The sequence below is a fragment of the Rousettus aegyptiacus genome, unplaced genomic scaffold (assembly GCF_014176215.1).
Source record: "Rousettus aegyptiacus isolate mRouAeg1 unplaced genomic scaffold, mRouAeg1.p scaffold_m13_p_7, whole genome shotgun sequence".
Classification (NCBI taxonomy): domain Eukaryota; kingdom Metazoa; phylum Chordata; class Mammalia; order Chiroptera; family Pteropodidae; genus Rousettus; species Rousettus aegyptiacus.
In genome coordinates, this window is record NW_023416310.1 from 18919779 (window position 1) to 18940187 (window position 20409).

The 20409-nt window shown below is 37.0% G+C and overlaps 1 protein-coding gene across 9 annotated transcripts in view; it reads left to right on the forward strand.

Moving 5' to 3' along the window:
• LTBP1 (latent transforming growth factor beta binding protein 1) overlaps nt 1-20409 on the forward strand; it is a 337195-nt gene that overhangs the window by 204258 nt on the left and 112528 nt on the right. For all 9 annotated transcript variants that reach the window (XM_036224209.1, XM_036224208.1, XM_036224207.1 and 6 more), the window contains 2 exons: nt 11760-11882; nt 19201-19368. In XM_036224209.1, coding sequence (XP_036080102.1) covers nt 11760-11882; nt 19201-19368 — 291 coding nt within the window. The remainder of the gene's footprint in view (nt 1-11759; nt 11883-19200; nt 19369-20409) is intronic.

A 20409-nucleotide genomic window follows, 5' to 3' on the forward strand; every position in this document is an offset into this window, starting at 1 on the left:
GGGCGAGATGAAGTGATTTATAACTTTAAGGCAAGGCTCTTAATGATTAATTGCATGTACCATGTACAGTATAACAGGCTTTGTGATACATGCTGGGAAAACAGTTACTGGATTTACACTTATTTTGACTTGGAAATGTACAAAGGCCCTTTATGACAACTTTTTGCATATTTAAAAGAAAATGGATTTGTGGCTTAGACAAGCGTGAGTTTTCATTGTTACTTAACATATTTACATCAGGTTTTTTTAAATTCAAGAAATCAGTATTGGAATATGGTATTAAGCTAATGTGTATATATTATAAATTATTTTTCTTTGAGGATATTGAAAAGCTTTGCATGGAAAAGCTTCAAATTACATAATCTGTTATCTGCAGGTAAAGCCTCTTGTTGCAGTTAAGCAGCCTATCAACATAAATTTATTGATTATTTTCTATCCATTCACTCATTTGTTTTACAGATATTTAATGACAACTTACATAGGGCTACTCTGGGACATATAGAGTATAACAGGGCTGAATTCCTACCCTAATGAATATTGTAGTTTTCACATATAATTAAAAGATTAAGACAGCATTTAGGAAGTGCTGTACAAAATGAACAAACATTGTGGTTTGGAGAGAAAGTTTCAAAGAGAAAGTTCCCATTTAGTTAGGAAATCATAGATAGCATTTACAAACATTTCTTTTAAAAATCATACTGTCTTTCCTATTTATAAAAATAATTTAGACATTGTTTAAAATTTAGAAACCGGAGAAACATATGAAGAGAAAAATAATTATCTATAAAAATTGATACATTTGTTGTTTTATATATATGTAGATAGAAATTTGAAATTGTTTTTCATGAATACCTATGACAACTGTTTTTTTACTTTAATATGTAATGAGGACTTCCCGATTTTATTAAATAATCTAAAACTTATCGTAGGGCTGACATAGTATCCCAGTTAATGGATGTAGGATAACCCATTGAACCATTCCCTTAAAGTTGGATTTTCATATTGTTTTCTGTTTTTCATTATTATGTACAGTAAGTCCTCAATGTCATCAATAGGTTCCGTGACTTTTAAGTGAGACAACATATAACAGAACTAGTTTTATCTAGGCTAATTTATATAATCAAGAATCAAATTCCTATGGCATCTCATCAGCATTGAACAAAACGATGTTATTCAAGGATCTCTGTCAGAGACATACTTAGCTATACTTAACTATGAACATTCACGTGAATCTGCAATTGTTCAGAAGAGAAATGAGTAGTTTCCAAGCTTTGATTCATCCTGTGCACATTACCTTTCAGAAAGGATGTACAATTTCTCTTTCTACTAGCAGTAGAGAGTCCACTGACTGTGTCCCTCTTCTCCTCCCTTATTTCCTTATCTTCACGAATTTAAAAACACAAGAAGGGCAGTTAAATAGTATGTTTTTCTTCACATAGGCCCTGAACATCTCTGCTTAGGCTTTCTCCAGGTATTTTATGGTGAATATGTCTGTGAGCAAGATTATTATTTTGTTAATAGTTATTGTCTTACTGGAGCTAATTCTTGTTAGTTTTGGTAGTTTCTTCTGAGTTTTCTATGTAGGAGTAATTTAACATTCAAATAATAGTAATTTGGGAAAGATGATGATGGGGTAAGGAAGCTGTTGGGACTGGAACAAACTAAGACATGCATGAGAGGATGTGTCATAGGTGTAAGTGAAGGTGAATGATATGACTATAAAGGTATTTAGACTCCAGCTTTCCATGGGAGGAGCTACAAAGTCACATAGTAAAGGGCATGGATACATGGAGAGGTGAAGAATTGAGGCCATTTTAAAAATCAATCTTTAACACTCTGGTGGCTTATGGTGACTTAGCAAATAAATGTGTATTTTGCTTGAGAAAAAAGAAAAGGTCTTTATTTGTATTACAATGAGGCCACTTTATATCTGCCTTAGAGCAACATCTAAAAAGTATTAGTGAAAAAACATTTTGGTGATTATATTAGAAATTTTGTAGTTATATTTTTTAAAAAAGCTTTCATTGATGTGTACCCTGTGTGTAGAACAGTGTACAAATTGGATGTGTATAACTTAGTTATCACAAAGTGAGCACAGATGTGTAGTTATCACCCTGGTGAAGAAATAGAGAATTACTTGTACCCCAAAATCTTCCTTTTGTCTCTTCTCAATCTTTCTCCCTTTTTTTCCAAAACTAAAGTCATGATTGATTTACAAGCATAGATCAGTTTTGTCTTAGTGAACTTTCAAATTATCTAGAATTTGTTTTTTTGTGTGTCTGGTGTCTTCCACTCAGCATCGTGTGGGCAACAGCTTTTTTTAATATTCAAAATTCTGGCTAGTGAACTGATAATATTCTTTCGATGTTATCATTTCAGATCTTTTCAGTGCTTTTTCTCCTTCCTTCAACATATTCTTCCCTGACTTAAGCAGCATTCTCCACAGTTGCATTTGTGGAAGAAAGAAACTTTCCTCTGTACTTCCAGTGCCTTCCATCTGGTCTAATTATTAAACCGACAAGAGACAGAGCAACAAGAGAAAATAACCAAGTTTAATTACATACATTCACATGGGAAACCTACATACATGAGAGAGTCAGAGACAGAAAGGAAAAATGAGGAGCATATGACATTCTGAGCTAAGGATGAAGTAAGGCACCTTGGGCTTCAGAGGAGGGTTAGGCCTTGCAGGATGATAAGAAGAGCAGATGTTTAGTAATTAGAAATTTTCCCTGCCCATGGGTAGGTCATAAAAAGTTATTCCTGGTGATAACTCTTACTGTGGGCAAGACTCCTAATTTAAATTCTTTAAAAAAGAGGTAAAAGTTTCTCATGAGCCCACAGGGTCTTGTTTGCCTTCAACTCAGAATAGTTCACGTGCCAAAGTGGCACATCTTGGGGAGGCCTGTTCTGAACCTCTTCACAGGGCCGTCTCTGAAGTTCCCTTCATTTCAGTTATCAAAAGGGAATTGACTGTTGTCATGTTTATTTCTTTCTTGGAGGAAATAGGAAATATGTCTATGAGAGTAATGTGGATATGAAGTCGAAACTTAGAATCCATTGTTCTTGCTATGTGTTTGAGAAATGATAGTAGAAAACCTATAGGTATAAACTAAGGCTGGAATCAACCACACTTGGTAATTCAGTTCTTTAAGACACTTAAAAATGTTTAAAATTCTTTTTATTTAGCCTACAGGTTGCAAATTCATACAGTCCTCTGCTGTATTTAGTGTTTTAATGCCAGAACTGTGGTGTACTTAATGTGATGCCGAACCATGTTTTATAGTAGTCAATGGCTAAGAGAGAATTAATAGATGTTACCCAGACTTGAAGGTCTATCTTACTGTTCTAGGCATCCTCTTGGAACTCCTGCTGCAGTTTCTGATTTAAATAGACGCAATCTTTTCAGTAAGAATTTGAAGAATTTTGATCTGGACCTGAGCACCATATTTCAGCATTTAAAAAGTCAATTTGGGATCCATTCGTATCTATTTTAGAATCACTTTCTGGTGTATCCTCTTACTCTGCTCATATCACTGGGATAGGATTCAAAAAGGAAATGTCTGTTTATTTTATTCGTTTTTCTTCAGGAAAGACAGTGGTGAAGTGAGTCATTAGCACATTGTATTTTTCAATAGCTCTTTGACCTTAATCTCTGGGGTCGTAAAATCAATGGAAAGATGACTGTTGTATCACAAGTGATGAGGAGAGCCTGCGATGGATTCATGTTACTGTGACTGTTTCAAGGAAAAATTAATGTAGTGTCTGTAGACTGTAGTCAAATCCAAGACCAACGGAGATGTGCGTTATTAGCATCTTCCATGTGTAGTACACATGTATCAAGAAATAAATACAAGCTGTTCTCTGGGTTCTGATAATTCTTTTATCATGTTACCCTGAAGAGGGAAGAATTAGGAGGAAGGGAGTTGCTCCCACAGTGGTTTGCCTTTTTTGAGCAAGTCCAGGGGTCAAATCCATCCTATGCTAGATTACCATTTTATAATGGCGGACAGGTACAGGTCATGAGGGGAGACTCTGGTGGTGGTGAGGTCTCGGTCAGAACTAACATAACCACAAAGAGACCCATGTGGTAGTTTGTGGGGCCAGCCCTAGAAAGCAGCATTTTACAAAATGTGCTCCACAGACCACCAGTTCAGAAGGATGTTAATAGATGGTGTGTGAAAAAGGGTTCCATGGCCAAATGTGTGGAAAATACCAAGTTAAAGAAAATCAAGAATCCTTGCCAAAGGACTTCTCAGGGTCTTTCTTTAATGCGCTCAGGTATGTAGACTATGCAGTGTTTGGCCACAGAACCCTTCCTTTAGCAGAATCCTCACAAAGCTTGAATTTTATGTAAACTACCTTGGGTAAAATTGCTCTAGAGTGTTGATCTTCAAACACTTTTTTTTTTTGCACACTTACCTGCTAAAATAATTTTGAGAAACTTATGTGTCCACATGTTTTTAAGCTGACATCTACATTCTTTTCATCAGAAATTAAATGAATACGGTAGATTTATTTCTGGTGTGTTGGTATCAGATATGTGCTTTAAGGATATTTTCATCAAAGCCTTGGAGCCATAGAGTTGGCTTATTCAGTTTATGAATAATGTCTGCTGTCTAACCTAATCGGCAAAGCCAGGCCTTCTTATGAAACAAATCAGATTTACCACTATTTCTGTGACACTCCCTCAGGAGGGATATATTTGTGAATTGTTCATTTGTTTGGTGACTTTGAGAATTTTGCATTGTAGGGCAACGTACCTAGAAAGCCTAGAAATATTACAGATGGGCAAGAGGAGACTTGGCTTTGTAATGAGAAAGAAGGCACTGAGTCCAGGAAAGATAGAAAAGATCACCTTTCAAAAAGGAAACCTATAAAGGCTCAAGACCTAGACATTGATCCCTTTAAAAGTATCCAAGCATGTGTGTATCCTGTGAAATGTCATCGTGTGCCTTTGGGGACATGTGTACCCAGTGTGAAGCTGCTTCTGTGGAAGTTTAAGAATCACATATGTCCTTTTAGTGAATGAATTCCTCCTTTATCTAAAAGTAAATGATCCATATTAAATAGCTAAATAGTCTGTCTGGCTAGGAAGAGTACTTACCTCAAGGGATGTTTTTTTTCTGCTTTCAGGTAGAAGTCGTGTTGCTAAATTGTTTGATGGAATTTCTATCCATCAGCAAAAGCTGAATATACACAGCAGAATCTCTAGAAAGTTTCACATTTTCACACAGTATTAAGATCTTCATGTACTGTTCTTACCTTGTACCTCATTCTTGTTGGTTACTGGGCATGCCTCATTTCCTGTGTAAACTTATGTCACTAAAAAGGCAATAAATTATTACTCACTTTGTTAAACACACAGAATAGATACATAAAAGTGTGTTGATTTCCCATGAGGGCACTTATGCTATTCATAATATATCATGCATAAATGTCACTATTTATTTATTGTCATTTTCAACCCTGGCAACTGGCAGGTTGTTTTGAAGTAAGAACATTTAAGCTAGGAGTAACCTTGGGGATGTTCTGCTTCATCTCCTTTGTGTTGCAGGAGAGAAAACAGAGACCAATAGGAATTAAGTGACTTGTTCTAGGTAACATAATTTGGTGTCCTGGTTAGACCAAAGCTGGATAGTTGTCCCATTAGATTTCTTCAAATCCCCTTAACCCTTTTAAAAAATATGATCTTGGACAAAATTATCTCTATAAAATGGAAATGACTATTGCATTGCTCACCGTCCGGAATTGTTATGAAGTTCCAATGAGATGGATAAGGTGTGATGGACAAATATAAAGGATGATGAAGATTCTTGACTCTTTGTACTAGATTATTTTATTCCTTAGTACTGAAATACTAAGGTTGTGTTATATCAGGTGGTTTAAGGAGTTTCATTATGCATGTTTCTAAACTACTCTATGTTCTTGTACTATCTGGACAGTAGACGCCGAGCCTTCTATTTGTTTTTATAAAACATTCAGTTTTATAAAAAGAGCAGTTTAGTATTTTTGAACTTGATATATAGCCTGAGGTACATGATAGGCTGTGCTGAGCAGAGACACTGTATTACCGTTTTAAGTGGAAAAGCATGTAAATCTCCTTAATATTAGCTGTAGTCCTATAGATTTTGCCTAGTCCAAAGGAACACATGAGCTTTGAGTTTCTCTCCTCCTTTCTGCTTCTGTAAACTTCTAGAATGCCCTAACATAACAGCTCAGCTGGAGATAAGGGGATGGGTCACTGGCTCTACAAGAATGCCCACTCAGGACATTCATTTTGACCTTCATTCCTTAACTCAGTAAACAGTGCTATAAGTAGTGGTTATACTGTTTCTTCAAAGGGTAGAATTGCACAGTTGTTCAGAGAACTTTGGTAGTCTGCAGAGGGAGAACAATGAATAAATTCATTTGTTTTTTAAACTAAGTGCTTCAATACTTTGAATTTAATCAGAATACATTAAGGGAGATTGGCTGACCCTGTAAAATATGAGCCTCCTGAAATACAATTATATTTGCCAAATATAAGTTATTTATAAAAAATTATAATCAAGTTAGCTTTTATTTAATTAAAAAAAGAAAAGAATCATAGGAATTAAAGTCTAAATAAAATTATAATTCTTAATTTGCCAATAATGTTCCATCAAATTGTTAAACTTTGGCTTGATAATGTCTTCTGTTAGTGGACTCCTTAAACTTCTCGTATCCAGATATATTCAGTTAACACATGTTTGGTTCTTAATGCATTTGTGAATCTCTGATTTCCTTCAGTTAATTTAGGAAGCCCTAAAAAGCTTGGTTACTTCAGAACGTTATTTTATAATTACTCATGTTTCATATTCATTTCTGAGGTTTTAAACTAAAAATCATGGCAAATATGTTTTTTGCTTTTTTCTTTTGTTTTAACACAGTGGACATAAACTGGCTAGCCACCCACAGTCCTCTAAGGAACAAAACGGGGTTTGAAAGAACATAGTGGCAAGAAAACAGAAGAGTTCTTACCTAATTTTTAAATGTAAAATTTAGTGTATGAGGCATTATAAATTCACAAATGGAATGTTTTTTAAACTTTTGCTGTTGAAACCTGAAATGTGATTTGACACAAATGTCAGGGGTTTAAAAAAAATTGTTGGCAAGTGTTATCTTCTCACAGACACTTAGTATTTGCAGCAGAGGCAAGGGAACTGTCTTATCTAAGGCGGGTGTGCAGGGTGCCCAGGCTCTAGGAGCAGTCTGCAGATTACAGGTGCATCTGATGACTCATATCAGATTCTGGTCAGACTTGGCTATGCTGACTTTGACCTTGCAGATCACAAACCACACAGCCCCAGACTCAGGGATTTGGGGGACCCAGTCTCTGTTTTGCTTCTAGCTGAGCCTCACTTCTGTCCTATGTCCAAAGCACAGTTTCTGAGGCAGTAGGGAACTTTCTACATATAAAAGATACACTGAGTTGAGAGAAGGGAATCTTTTAAGTCCTTTCATGTAGCCAGCACCCACCTTCACCCCATTTTCCTCAGGCAACGTTGCTTCAAAATGATCCCTTTCGCTCTTACAAAGTCTTATTTTCATCACTGTGTGCGTTTCTCAGTGAGGGCATCATTGCCATTTTTGGCAGAACAATTCTTTGTCGAGGGAGACTAACTACACTTTAGAAAGTTAGGTCCCCAGTGTCCACCTGCTGTATGTTCCCCAGTCCTTGTGACAACCCAGAACATCCTCCGGGCAAACACGCGTTGTACCTCTTTGAGAAGCACTAACTGATCCTCCCCAAGTGCTAAAAGGGAAGCAATCTTATTGACCCACAACATTTTTTGTAGATATGTACATTTAAAAAGGAACATTTTTTTCCCAATCCAAATGGCATAATAAATATGTGAAAAGGAAGTACAAGTTAAAACCTTAATGAGATGACACTACACTCCTGCCAGAATGACTAAAATGAAAAAGACTGAATAATTTGACAAGGATGTAAGGCATTCAGCACTGGGAATAGAAACTGGCGTAGCCACTTTAGACAATTATTTGACAATATCTATTAAATTATCTATAGTGGACAATTATTTGACAATATCTATTAAATTATCTATTAAATATCTATTGGACCTTCTCTAGTGACCCAGAAATCCAACTCCTAGATATCAGCCCAAAAGTAATGAGTATCTAGCCCTTCTGAAAGACATGTATATGAATGTTCACAGAAACATTATTAATGATAGCCCAAAATTGGAATGGATAAATTAATTTTGATATCCTCATACATATAGTACAGCAATAAAAGAATGAACTGCTGTATGCAATAACATTGATGAACCTCATAGGCATAAAAATGAATAAAATAGTCAGACAAAAGAATATATACAATATGATTCCCTTCATGTGATGTTCGTGAAGAGGCAAGACTAACCAATGATAATACAAGTCAGAATAGCAATTACCTGTGGGCGCAGAGATATTGACTGGGAAGGGGCATGAAGGAGACTTCTTAGGCAATAAAAATGTTCTAAAACATGATCCGCACACACACACACACACAGACACACACACACACACTCATACACACATATAGATCTGTATATATACACACGTGTATACAACAAAAGTCATCTAGCTATATACTTAAGATTAATATACTTTGCTGTATATAAATTTAAAAAGAAAAATGAGAATTCAATTAATCTCTAACTTATGGCATTTTAGAGAATATGATAAAGTAAATTGAGGCAACTGAGCAAAATGGGAGTTTTTCTAGAATCTGTGAGAGTGTGTTATGAAGAAAAGGTCCATGTTTTGGGTTTTGGTGGCTCAAAATTTGTGGAGGCGATGTTGCTGGTGCTGGTGGCTCAAGCCAATCAGAAGAGATAGTAAGAAAAGGGAAAGCTTTACAGGATCCCCTTCTTCATGGATTTGTCTAGTCCTTCCTACCTGTACTCGTGTGTGTCTGTGCGCGCTCACGCATGTGCTCTTAATTCCTGTCCTCCATTCCCATAGCATCATGGTTGAGAGAGTGGGCAACATTGAGGAGACTCAAAGAGGAGTTATTGGTGGAGGGCACAGGCAGCGGTTGTACATCAGGTTGTATGTGCTGGGGGAAAAACCCTCCCTCTACCTTAACCTGGCATCCAGCAGTGAGGCTGGATGGGACTGTTAATTCTAGGTCCCAGGAGGTGAGCATGGAATGTGTAGCGGTGCAGCCAGTGATTAGGGGTGCAAGCTAGTCAGAAAAAGAGAAAGGCCGATAATTACACCTGATGGGGACAGGAGCCGAAACGGAAGAGCGGAGATCTTGTGCAGCCTTTTTGACCACAGCTGGCTCGTTACCCAAACTTGAGGTTTAATTTAGGACATATGATAGGGCTTTGCTTATGCCGTGTAAGCCCCAACTGGACTTGGCACTCTTCCTGGTCCTGCATAGTGGTTTTCTCAAGGAGAATGAGTTACGGGGGAATATTTTCAATTTCATGCTGTGCACAAGTGTATGTTACAGCCCAAGTGTGTATTACAGCTTGAGTATTACAAGCTCTGTAAAAAGGATAAGATAGTCAGGCGCTGGATCATATGCTGTGCCAGGTGTAATGTAGCTGTACTCGTTTCAAGCTGGATCCAAGTTGGAATGCTACGGAATGATACAACAAGTATATGTGTTAATTTGTCCTTCGAATGTCATTGAAAATATATTTTATCACTAAAATTAAAAACTGTACATGTTAGATAAGTATGGCTGTACAGATATCTATGGCTACTTAGACTATGAAATATAAGCAAGTAATGATTTATCGAGGGCTATATTTGCCTTCTTGTGTGACAATTCTGCCAAATAATGTTTTGCTATGATTGTGTTCAATTTTAATTTAGAAAATTAATATTAGGATCTTTAATAAAAATTTTATTAGAATTAATGATTGAAGGAAATAAATATTATTTGAAAAGGAAATGATAATAGCCAAGTCTGTTAACTATTAAGCGTCATAAGCCACACTGAATAAAGTATAAATGATGACTAATTTTTCATTTTTAATCATCACATTCTGTTTTTGATTTTTAATTAATTACCTCTGCAAATGACTCTATAATCTTTTTTTTTTTTTTAAATCATCACATTTTTCTCTCTCCTTTTCTAACTTATTTGGATTACCGTCTTAGTCCCTTCGGGCTGCTACAACAAAATGCTACTGACTGGGTAGCTTCTAAACAACAGATATGTATCGCTCACAGTTCTGGAGGCTGGGAAGTCCAAGATCAAGGCACCAGCACCGTCTCCTTTTGGTGAAGGTCCCTTTCGGGTGGCAGACTTCTCCTTTGTGTCCTTAGGTGGAGGAAGGAATGAAGGATTTCTCTGGAGCCTCTTTCATAAACCATTAATCCCAATCTTGAGAGTTATACCCTTATGATTTAAGCTCTTCCCCAAAACCCCACCTGCTAATGCCATCACCTTTAGGGGTTAGGATCTCAGCATATGAACTTGGAGACAGGGCACAAACATTCAGGCCACAGCCATCACCATATGCATATGACCAAAAAGTCTCTATTTCCAGCTATGTTTTCTTTTCACTTCTTGAATCTTCTACTACTGCTAGATATTTATACTTGGGTGTCCCGTTGTGACCTTCAAGTATAAAACTAATATCTTCGTCTGCCTCTTTCCTCCTCAGAACTTTCCACAAAACCAACAATGTCTTCTCTTTTCTCAAATTAGAGGCCTCACAGGTATCTTCAACTCCTTTATCTTTCTTTCTAATGTGGTGTTGGCCAAACACTGTGAATTATCATTTGTTCTTTTAAAAAAAAATTATTCCTTTCCTTCCTGATTATTCTCAGCGTCACCGACCTGGCTTGTCACCAGCCACATACTTGCATTACTCCTTCAGTGATCAAACTTTTAATCTTTTCTCACCAAGCCATGTGCTAGCCAGATGAATTTCCCTAGAGCCTGCCTTTGATTATATCTTCCTCCTGTTCAGAAAACTTTAGTATGGCTCCCTGTTCTCAATAAAATTATATCCAGCCTGGCTTTAACCAGCTCTTTTTCCAGTATATACCTTCCTGAAACTTCCTTTTTAGCCAATGGTTTAACTCACAATTTCCTGATCCCCCTTCCCTTCTCTAGTCTCTGGGCTTATACTAAAGTGCCCACCCACATAGATCATTCACCCCTTCCTACCCATCCATCCAACTTCTCCCCAACTTCAATGCCTGATGAAATCTTACCTTCTTTGCAATGTCACAGTCTCCCCCAACTTCCATTTCCTTTTTTAACCTTTACTGTCTATATAGGCAATTTCATATTCATTTCAAGTTTATGATCTTTCTTCTAATTGTGATAACTTGAACTGATTTTCATGTCTTTATTTTTTTTTTACATAGTTTCATGTACAACTAGACTGTCAGTATCTCTAGGGTGGGACCATTTGCCTTACCTGTATGCTCTAGAATGCTTAACATACACTAACACTAAAATGTAAGCTCTGTGAAGACCAGACTCTTTTGTCAGTTTTGTTCACTGGTAAATCCCTAGTATTTAGAACAGAACAGGGTACATAGCAGCTACATGATGAATATTTGTTATATGAATTGTAGATGTTCAATGATTGTTCGATTTGATTTTAGTTCATTCACACTTGATGCATAAAAGCTGATAACATCTCTTATTTACTGTAACAAAGAAATTAGGTCAAAAAAGAAAGTAAATGCAATTTACTATAAGAATTTGTCCAACAGGGCTTGACTGTTCCTTCTAAAAGAATCGTGTTTTCATGCAGATATTAATGAATGCCAGCTACAAGGTGTGTGCCCTAATGGTGAGTGTTTGAATACCATGGGCAGCTATAGATGTACCTGCAAAATGGGATTTGGGCCGGATCCTACTTTTACAAGTTGTGTCCGTAAGTAATGATTACTTTTTATTTCAATGTTGTCATGTTTTTTGTTTTTTGTTTTTTGTTTTTTTGGGTAGGGGGAGGCAGGCCAGTGGGGGGTTATCCAAAAAGAAGGTTAATACTCAGTCGTCAATTGCATAGTGTAAATATGCAGGAAATCCTCATTAAAACTACGAGAGGGAGGAGGCAAGTCTGATACACTAAAAAAATTTATATTATGGAACTTTCCCCCAAATGCATTTTTATTGTGTTTAGAAAAATGTAGTAGCTGAAAGTCAAGGTGGAGAACAAGCACACTGGGAAGATACATTTTGATGAAAATGAAAGAGTTAACTAAAATGAGCATACCTGAGAGATGAAAACAGTTTTTTCCTTCATGAGTATTTTAAGCATTATTTAGGCTGAGTTAAACTTTGTTCCAGCTTCTGTTTTTAATTATTCCAAATTCTGAGTCATTGGTGTCTGATTTAATGAGGTTTCACTGTACTTTCTTAGTTGGAAGAGTCTGGGAAATAGTTACCAAGGCCCTGCGTTTCAGATTTTCTATTCAGTTCTAATTTCAAATATTTTATTTTGTTGTCCTCAAAAACCACCAAAATGTGTCCTCAAAGTTATACTGTTTTGCCTTATAAATGTTGTCTCTAAGATTTTCTCTTATACCTGGTAAGGGTAAAAATCCTGCATCAAGCCACGTATATAATATCGGTATAGAAAATATGGATTTTCCAAAGAGACTCTCACCATAAAATCTAATTCAGTGTAATCACTACAAATCAATTAGAGATAGATGCATTTTAGTTATAAAGTTCTCAAATGCAGTTTTTTTTTAAGGTTATCTTTTTTTCATGGTTTTTATGCTCATTACTACAAGATAGGTAAACACTGCACATTTTTCAAAGCCATATACAAAAGAAGTTTAAATATTTTAAATTAATTCTATGTTAACCTCTGTTCTGCAATGTTTTTTGTTTTTATTTTTATATTTTTTAATGTGGGTTTGGTATATATTAAACTACATCCTTCTGGTCCCTGGTTTTAAACTTGCCATTTGGTCGACATGTTTTTCCTGAAGGTACCATCATTTATTTTTAACTGTGCATCTCTCTCTAACTCTGTACCCTAAGCTAAGATCATAGACGTGGCGAAATAAAGACAAGGGTAGTACATTAAAATGACAGGCTTATTCATTACTTTTAGATAAATTTGTTGAGTCTTTTGGAACATCGTTACTAATTACCGCTGTTTTCCTTTAAAAACTGTCAAATGCACATTAGGAAATTTTGCACGTAAGTCCTTTTGCCCATGTTGTTTCACAGATAGTCCTGATCATGAAACAGACAGACATCTAATTATAAAAGCTTTTTTTTGGCCAGTGGTAAAATTAGACTAACATTATGTTTCCATACAAGGTACATTTGAAAACTGATGCAAGAATTTGATAATTTCAGGCCAAAAAAATCACATTGTTGACAACATCCAGAGAATTTATAGAAAATTTCTGGCTGACTTGAATTATATGTATAAATATTTTAAATTGCTTTATAATTCAAGCATAAAAGATTTTGCAGAGTTTGGATATAGAATTTGTTGTGAATGTTTTTTTTCCCTTAAATAATTTGACTTGTAGTCTGGTTAAAATTACTACATTGAAGTTTGCAGATAAGGTAAACTTGGAGAACTGGTCACAAAGTGTTTTATTAAACTTTGACTTGATCCGATGTCTAGCATTAAGGGCAGACATCCCAGTTTTAATAAGATTGTTGAAATTCGCCATGAGATTGTTGAAACACTTACACATTTCCTTAGCATTTATTTTCCCTGTCAGTGCTCAAATAGTACTGAACTTATTAAACAACCATCCATTTTTATTTGAAAAATAAATAATTCAATTTTATGGTTCAGCTACAACAGCTGAAATGATAAGTTTTGGGAGATGTTTGTTGCTAGTTAAATGGTCCCGTTTGCAGTTTGAAGTTAAAACCTGGGCTCTGTACCAGCGTTGAATGGGCAGATTTATTTCTCTTTCCTTTGAATTTACCACATGTAATATCACAGAGATATGTAGAGTCCCTTCAGGATTTGTGACTTTGTTCAATCTAGTCTGATTTGCTGGTGAACTATATTTTGAAGAAACCAATGGGGGAAAGGGTGAAGACAACCTAGAAGAATCATGGAAGAAAATGATGTTTACAGAGTAAGGGAAAAAAATATTAGCAAGATGACGGTACCCTCAATAGTCATGGGACAGTAGCAGAAGAAGAATGGGTATCACATAGAGACACGTTCACAAAGGCACCGAGCAAAGTTGTTAATTGCATTCACATTTGGAATATATGTTCTTGAGAGGTATAAAAACACCCATGGGTAGAGCATGCAAGCAAATGGAGGGAGGTTGACCACATTTGTTCAGACAGCATGGATTTAGGGCATATCCAGGCTATAAAAGATGTGGCTGATTCTGTGAACTCAAAGAAATGCACTTGGCAATGGCTGAGGAGCAGTGGGAAGCTCTCCCTGTTCTTGAATGCACTGAGGTGAACACCCTCAGAATTCCTGGATTCTAGCCAAAGGTTGCAACCATTTCTGTTTTGCTCCTTGCTTGCTCTGTCCTTGACTTAGTTAAGCTGAAAGAAAGAAAGTAGGAGGGTCCTGGCAATTGTTGCCTCTTACTTCTCTTTCTGTGGCTTAGGATGCCACAGCAGCATTCTCCAGACCTGCCCCTACCTACCTATGGGGAAAGGTGAAATTTTAGGACTTGTCAGAGCAATTCCAAAAAAAATATAATAATCTTTGCAGTTGTAGTAGGAACATTTTCTAACTTGCCGAGCTGCAGTTAGTTTTCTTCGGGAATTCAAGAGCTCCAGGGTGAATGCTGCAGAGAGTGTGTCCATAGGTTCAGTAAATAGGGGCCCACATTAAAGAATTCCGAGCCTGGACTTTTGCTGTTTCATAGGATTCTCAACCCCTGGACTTGTTGCTAATTGGCAGAATGAGAGAGTTTGAGAGGATGTGCTCAGGAACGTCTGCCATCACCCTGGAAGTCAGTTACAAATCCCTTCTGAAAGCCAGTCATATTTTTGTACATCATTTCTATTTAAATTTCCCGAGCATCTTTTTGAGATATGCATTATTCTTATTTTAGACATTAGGAAATTGAAGCTAGGATAGTTTAAGCAACTCCTCATGATCACACAGCTAGAAACTGATGTTTGAGATTTAAAACTGGGTTTGTGCCTCCAAATTTAGGGTTCTAGATCAGGTTAATGATACTTATTCACATTTGAATTGATTAGAGCAACGTGTCTTTGAAAGTATAGTCAGATTTATCGTGTGCCCCTATAATTAAGTATAAGTTGTTTAATATGCCATTGGGAAACCCAAATAAGGAAACTATAGCATCTTACCTTCTTACTGTTTTGCAATTGAATTGCCATCAGCATTGGATACAGAGTTATACGTTTATTACTTTTGAAGATTTCTCTAATGTCTCTAGCCAAGAGCAAAAGATTTGTCTTCCTGACTGAATGATGTGGCGTTTCCTGTAGGTTTTATGCCTCCGAAATGTTTTTTCCTCTCTCTATATATAGAGTACCTGAATCTTGTTACCCTTATCTTAGCAACACATCCTGCAAAACAAAACAATGTGCAAAACCACTGTTTCAGCATAACTGCTTATGTGAACCTATCAGCACCTTTTGTTATTGGTCTTCAGTACTCAGTCTCATACCCATTTTCACCTATTCTTAACATGTATAATCATGTATCATATTTTAAATAATAAATGTAGTAGACTAATCACCCTTTACAACTAGCCTTCCACCTGTGGGTAAAGATATTCAGACAATAGAAATACCAATCTTCTATAATTCTGGGTAGCATATTGTTCCTGGGCTTATGTGTCTTGATGACTAGAATGTGAAAATGCTAGAGATGTTTAATGAAAGAAATTGAATTGCTGTGTGAGTCATTTGAAATGATAAAACAATAACAGGTAATTTAGATATTAAAATAGGGAAGGTTTTAAAGGGCACACTCTGTTAGAAGTCTGATGCATAAACCAATACTTGTTTGTCCATATAGTTATAGATCAAAGAAAACTTGAATAAAAGGAGCATCAGTAAAATTTACGTATATAAGTTAGACCTTTTCAGTGGCGTCCTTCATAGTTTTTTTCATCTCTAAAGGAGTACATTTTTTATTAGTTAGTTGCTAATTCTTATGCACATTTGTGGCGATACAAAACATGTAGTTAGAACATTTTCTGACGCTCCCAGACTCACTAACAATTGACTTACTAATGACTATAAATCAATGATTTGCTTACTCCCTGAAAGTTGTGTGCCTGAAGTACTTTGGAAAGCTGTCATGGAAAAAAAACATCAGTACTCCGGGTACCCCAGTGCTTGCAGAGAATATTTGGGTTAGGTAATGATGAGAAGACAAAGGTCTTTAAAACAGATCTTTTCGGGTAAGATGTTTAGGAAGAATTAGCTTGCCAAACTTCTCCCTTTATTCTCTAAATGATCAAATGCCTAAAATTTTATTTAGTCTCTATGTGCGTGCACACAATGCATGTGATAACAATAACCGGAGACTCACTTTAATTAACAAGCAATTTCTTAATAACACACATTTATTAATCTGTTAAAATGCTGAACTGCTGATTTGGAGTGCTGGTTTAACTTGGGGGATAGGCCTGGCCGGTGATTTCAAAGTAGCGTACTCAGATAGGGGAACAGCATTGAGTATAACAGGCATGGTGCCTACGGCAGCATCCTACCCTGGATATGTGGGTGAGCTGAATACAAGGAAATGCGTATTGGGAAGTGGAGGTGATCCAATGTCACCGTTTGCCAATGCAGAGGATTTGAGGACACTCTGCTCTGTTTTGTTCTAAATGGTCCTTGTTCCTGGGATCTAAAACTAACATTAATATAACTGGTATTAGAATTAAGCCCTGCCACATGTAAAACAGGCTCTAGTGAGTTGACTTGACATTGTTTCTATGGAAGTATTGTTGTGTGAGTTCCAAACACTTCGGAGAGCAAAATGTGGAGCAAAATGATTTGTGAGTTGATTATACTAGAACTATGTAAAATATGTTCTTCAGATTATACAGGTACAACCTATAGATACACACATATATTCCTACAAATACACGTACTATATGAGTGATGGTCAATGATTCCAGGGACTTTTCCTTTTGAGAATAATAACCACGCTCTTATTTTATTTTATTTATTTTTACTTTTGTTCTGTGACCTTTGATCTTTCATAACTTACTTATACAGACTCCAGGAAGTGACTAGGAGAAGGGAGAGGAAATATTTGAAACTTCTCCTTCCTACCACTTTATTGTTAGACAAAGCTGGCCTTATTAGGGTTTATAAGTTTTGAAGCCTTAGGAAGGTCTCCTCTACTCCACTCATCCCCCATGCCTATGTTCCAGTTCACCAATAATAACTGTTTTTGACAACTGTCTTTACTTTATTGAAATCCTACTGCTAAGCAGAGATCAAGCTGGGTACAAATGTCTTTGAAAGGACAGAGGTATCTGCTTTCATTATCAACAAGAATGGCCAACATGTGTGTGTTGTGTCTACTCTGTACCAAAGGCTTATCACATGATGTTTCTAATCTGTACATTGAGCCTATCATTTAAAAGTAAGGAAGTTATTTGAAGTTCAGCCAGTGTATTAATCAGGGCTTTCTCCAGAGAAACAGAACCAATCAGGGTGCGTGTGTGGGGGGGGGGGAGTTAGATATTTTAAGGAATTGGTTCATATGATTATAGAAGCTGTCTGGTCAGATATCTATGGGGTAGGCTGGCAGACTGGAAACCAAGGGAAGAGTTGATATTGCAGCTTGTGTCTGAAGGCTATCTACTGGCAAAATTCTCTCTTCCTCGGGAAATCAGTATCCCACCTCCTTAAGGCTTTCAACTGATTGGGTGAGGCCCACCCACATTCTGGAGAGTAATCTACTTTACTCAAAGACTTGATTTAAATGTTCATCTCATGTAAAAAGAAAAAAAAAATCCATGATAACAGCATCCAGAATTATCATTGACCAAATATTTAATTTCGAGCCTAGCTAAGTCGACACATAAAATTAACCATCACAACCAGTCAAAGTGACTTCCCTTCTGCTTTATTTCAGACAAGTGGCAGACCTATCATGTCAACTCAGGTCCGTCTGGCTCTTGGTCTTTCCACTGAGCTGTAGCATCTCAATTTAGTCAGGTTGTTTCTTGTACCATCTAATTGATATGTCAGTCCTTGGGGGAGAATGAAAATTTAGATCTTAGCAGGAAGGAGAGAGAATGTCTTGGAAGCATCAAGTACTAGAGGAATTGAGCAAGGAAGTGGCAAATTGGAAAAACCTCATTTGGACAGTGATACCATAGAGATGAGCTTTGACGAGGATGGGAGAGGGGATAGAGAGGAGACCAGCAAGTTTGGTCTATTCAGCAGTTTTACCTTGGCCTGGAGCTGGCTCTGTAGAACATACTCCATCCACATTTACACTAGAACAGGAACTCCTGGAAGGCAGGGCTGTATCTTACTTATCCTCTTATTTGCCCTTTCTACCTAGTAGAGGGTCTGGTGTTAGATTCATGAAGTCTTGTGTGGTAAGAGTAGAAGAACAGGGGTTAGGATTTTGGTTTGGATGACTATAGGCTGGTGTACTTTTGCACTGTTTTCTGAGGGGTGAGCCCATCGTCTGTCCCTTCTCTGGTGTGCTGTCTGACTGGACCCGGGCGCCTCATGTGGCATTGGGAGTGTGACCACTCCCTGCCTCCTATTCATTGTTCACTGATCTAGGGTAAGACCTCATAGGGCCCTGCAAGCTCTCATTTTCCTCAAAATGAGAAAAGCATTAGCTAGCTTCCAGCATCAGTATGTTCAGTTTGTGACTTTACACAAAATTTTGTAGTTGTTCACTATATTCTGCCTTAGTACTACCTCTATTATGCCTAAACACAAGAAAACAGATGAGGTAGTAGTTTTGATAAGGTTACTAGGTTTCTTTGGGCAGTTTTGGTTAAAATTCATTCTGTGCACTTATGCCCACATACCTGATTTAATGCTCGCTAAAATGGAAGAAAGGACCAGATAGGATATCTGGTACCTTGACTCAAACTCATTTGGTAAACTCTAAATTAAGACTGTAAATCAAGGAAGTTTTGCCCTAAATCTAGATAAATTTATTCTGAAGTATGGTTTCTAATCCAGACTTTCAGGTTCATTTTACTATTATGTGAAAAGTCTGCCTGGTTTTTATTGTTTCTTGGGTGACGTCAGGCCTTATGTCTCTGCTTCAGCCGATACCCCTGTGATCTCTGAGGAGAAAGGGCCGTGTTACCGACTTGTCAGTTCCGGAAGGCAGTGTATGCACCCTCTCTCTGTTCACCTCACCAAGCAGCTCTGCTGTTGTAGTGTGGGCAAGGCCTGGGGCCCACACTGTGAGAAATGTCCCCTCCCAGGTACAGGTAAGACACCCGGCTGCATGCTCACGTTCATTTCTGGCCACACAAATATATAGGACAACTTTGGCAGCTAGAGTTATTTTTTTGTTTCTGACTTTAAATTTAGTTTTTAATAAAACAATGTGTTTTTGTCACTTCTGTAGAAACCATGAGTATAGAAGGTTGAATCAGTGGAAAAAATTACATGGGAAAGAGATTTTTCCCCTTTCTGTGTAACATTAGACTTCCTTTTGAATGTTAAGAAAAGCCATTACATTTTATCCTCACTTCTAGGACTCTAAGTCTACTGTTTAAAAGTATGGAGAGACCAGAAGGCCCTGCTGGGCCATGCACTTTCCCTAATGATTCGCCACTTACCACTTGCACAGTAACTAGATCTTGTGCAGGTTGATGCGTTCACTCATTTATTGAACATGTGCTTGTCAGGTTCTGTTATGAACATTGCTCTTAAAATCTCCAATTGGAACTGGAGGGAATTTTAGTAACTCAAGGGCAGATCCTGCCAAAGCCCCTGTGAACTTCCGGGTGAGAGCCAAATATTAGGAAGTTGATTATTTTTTATCCTTCAGTTTGGTACATAATTGTCTAATGCCCTGAAAGAGTAAGTTTATCTGAGGGCCTTACTCTTACCAAGGAGTCACCAGCTTCTTAAGCAGGATCAAGTAGTTTTCAATGAAAGAAAAAGAGACATACTCTGCAAATAAATACTGGGCACCGAAAAATTATCAAAGAAGGAGTGGCCTCAATTTCACTGATGTGGGGTAGACATAAAAAAGTTTACTCAATTTCTTGTTTGATAAGATGCTTCCCACCTAGGGAAGTACATAAGCTATCACGGGGCCATTAAAGTTTTAAAGCTGTAACTTCCAATGCAGACGGGGTTTAAATGTAAATTTAAATATTATGATCCACCTTTGGTGGTGGTTAGGATCCGAAAGGATTGGTAAGTCAGAGAATGGTATAATGTTGATGGTATTTTGGAAGACTGGGTAATCTTAGACATCTCCAAAAGGCTCTAGGATCTGATCTCTTCTTTATTAAAAA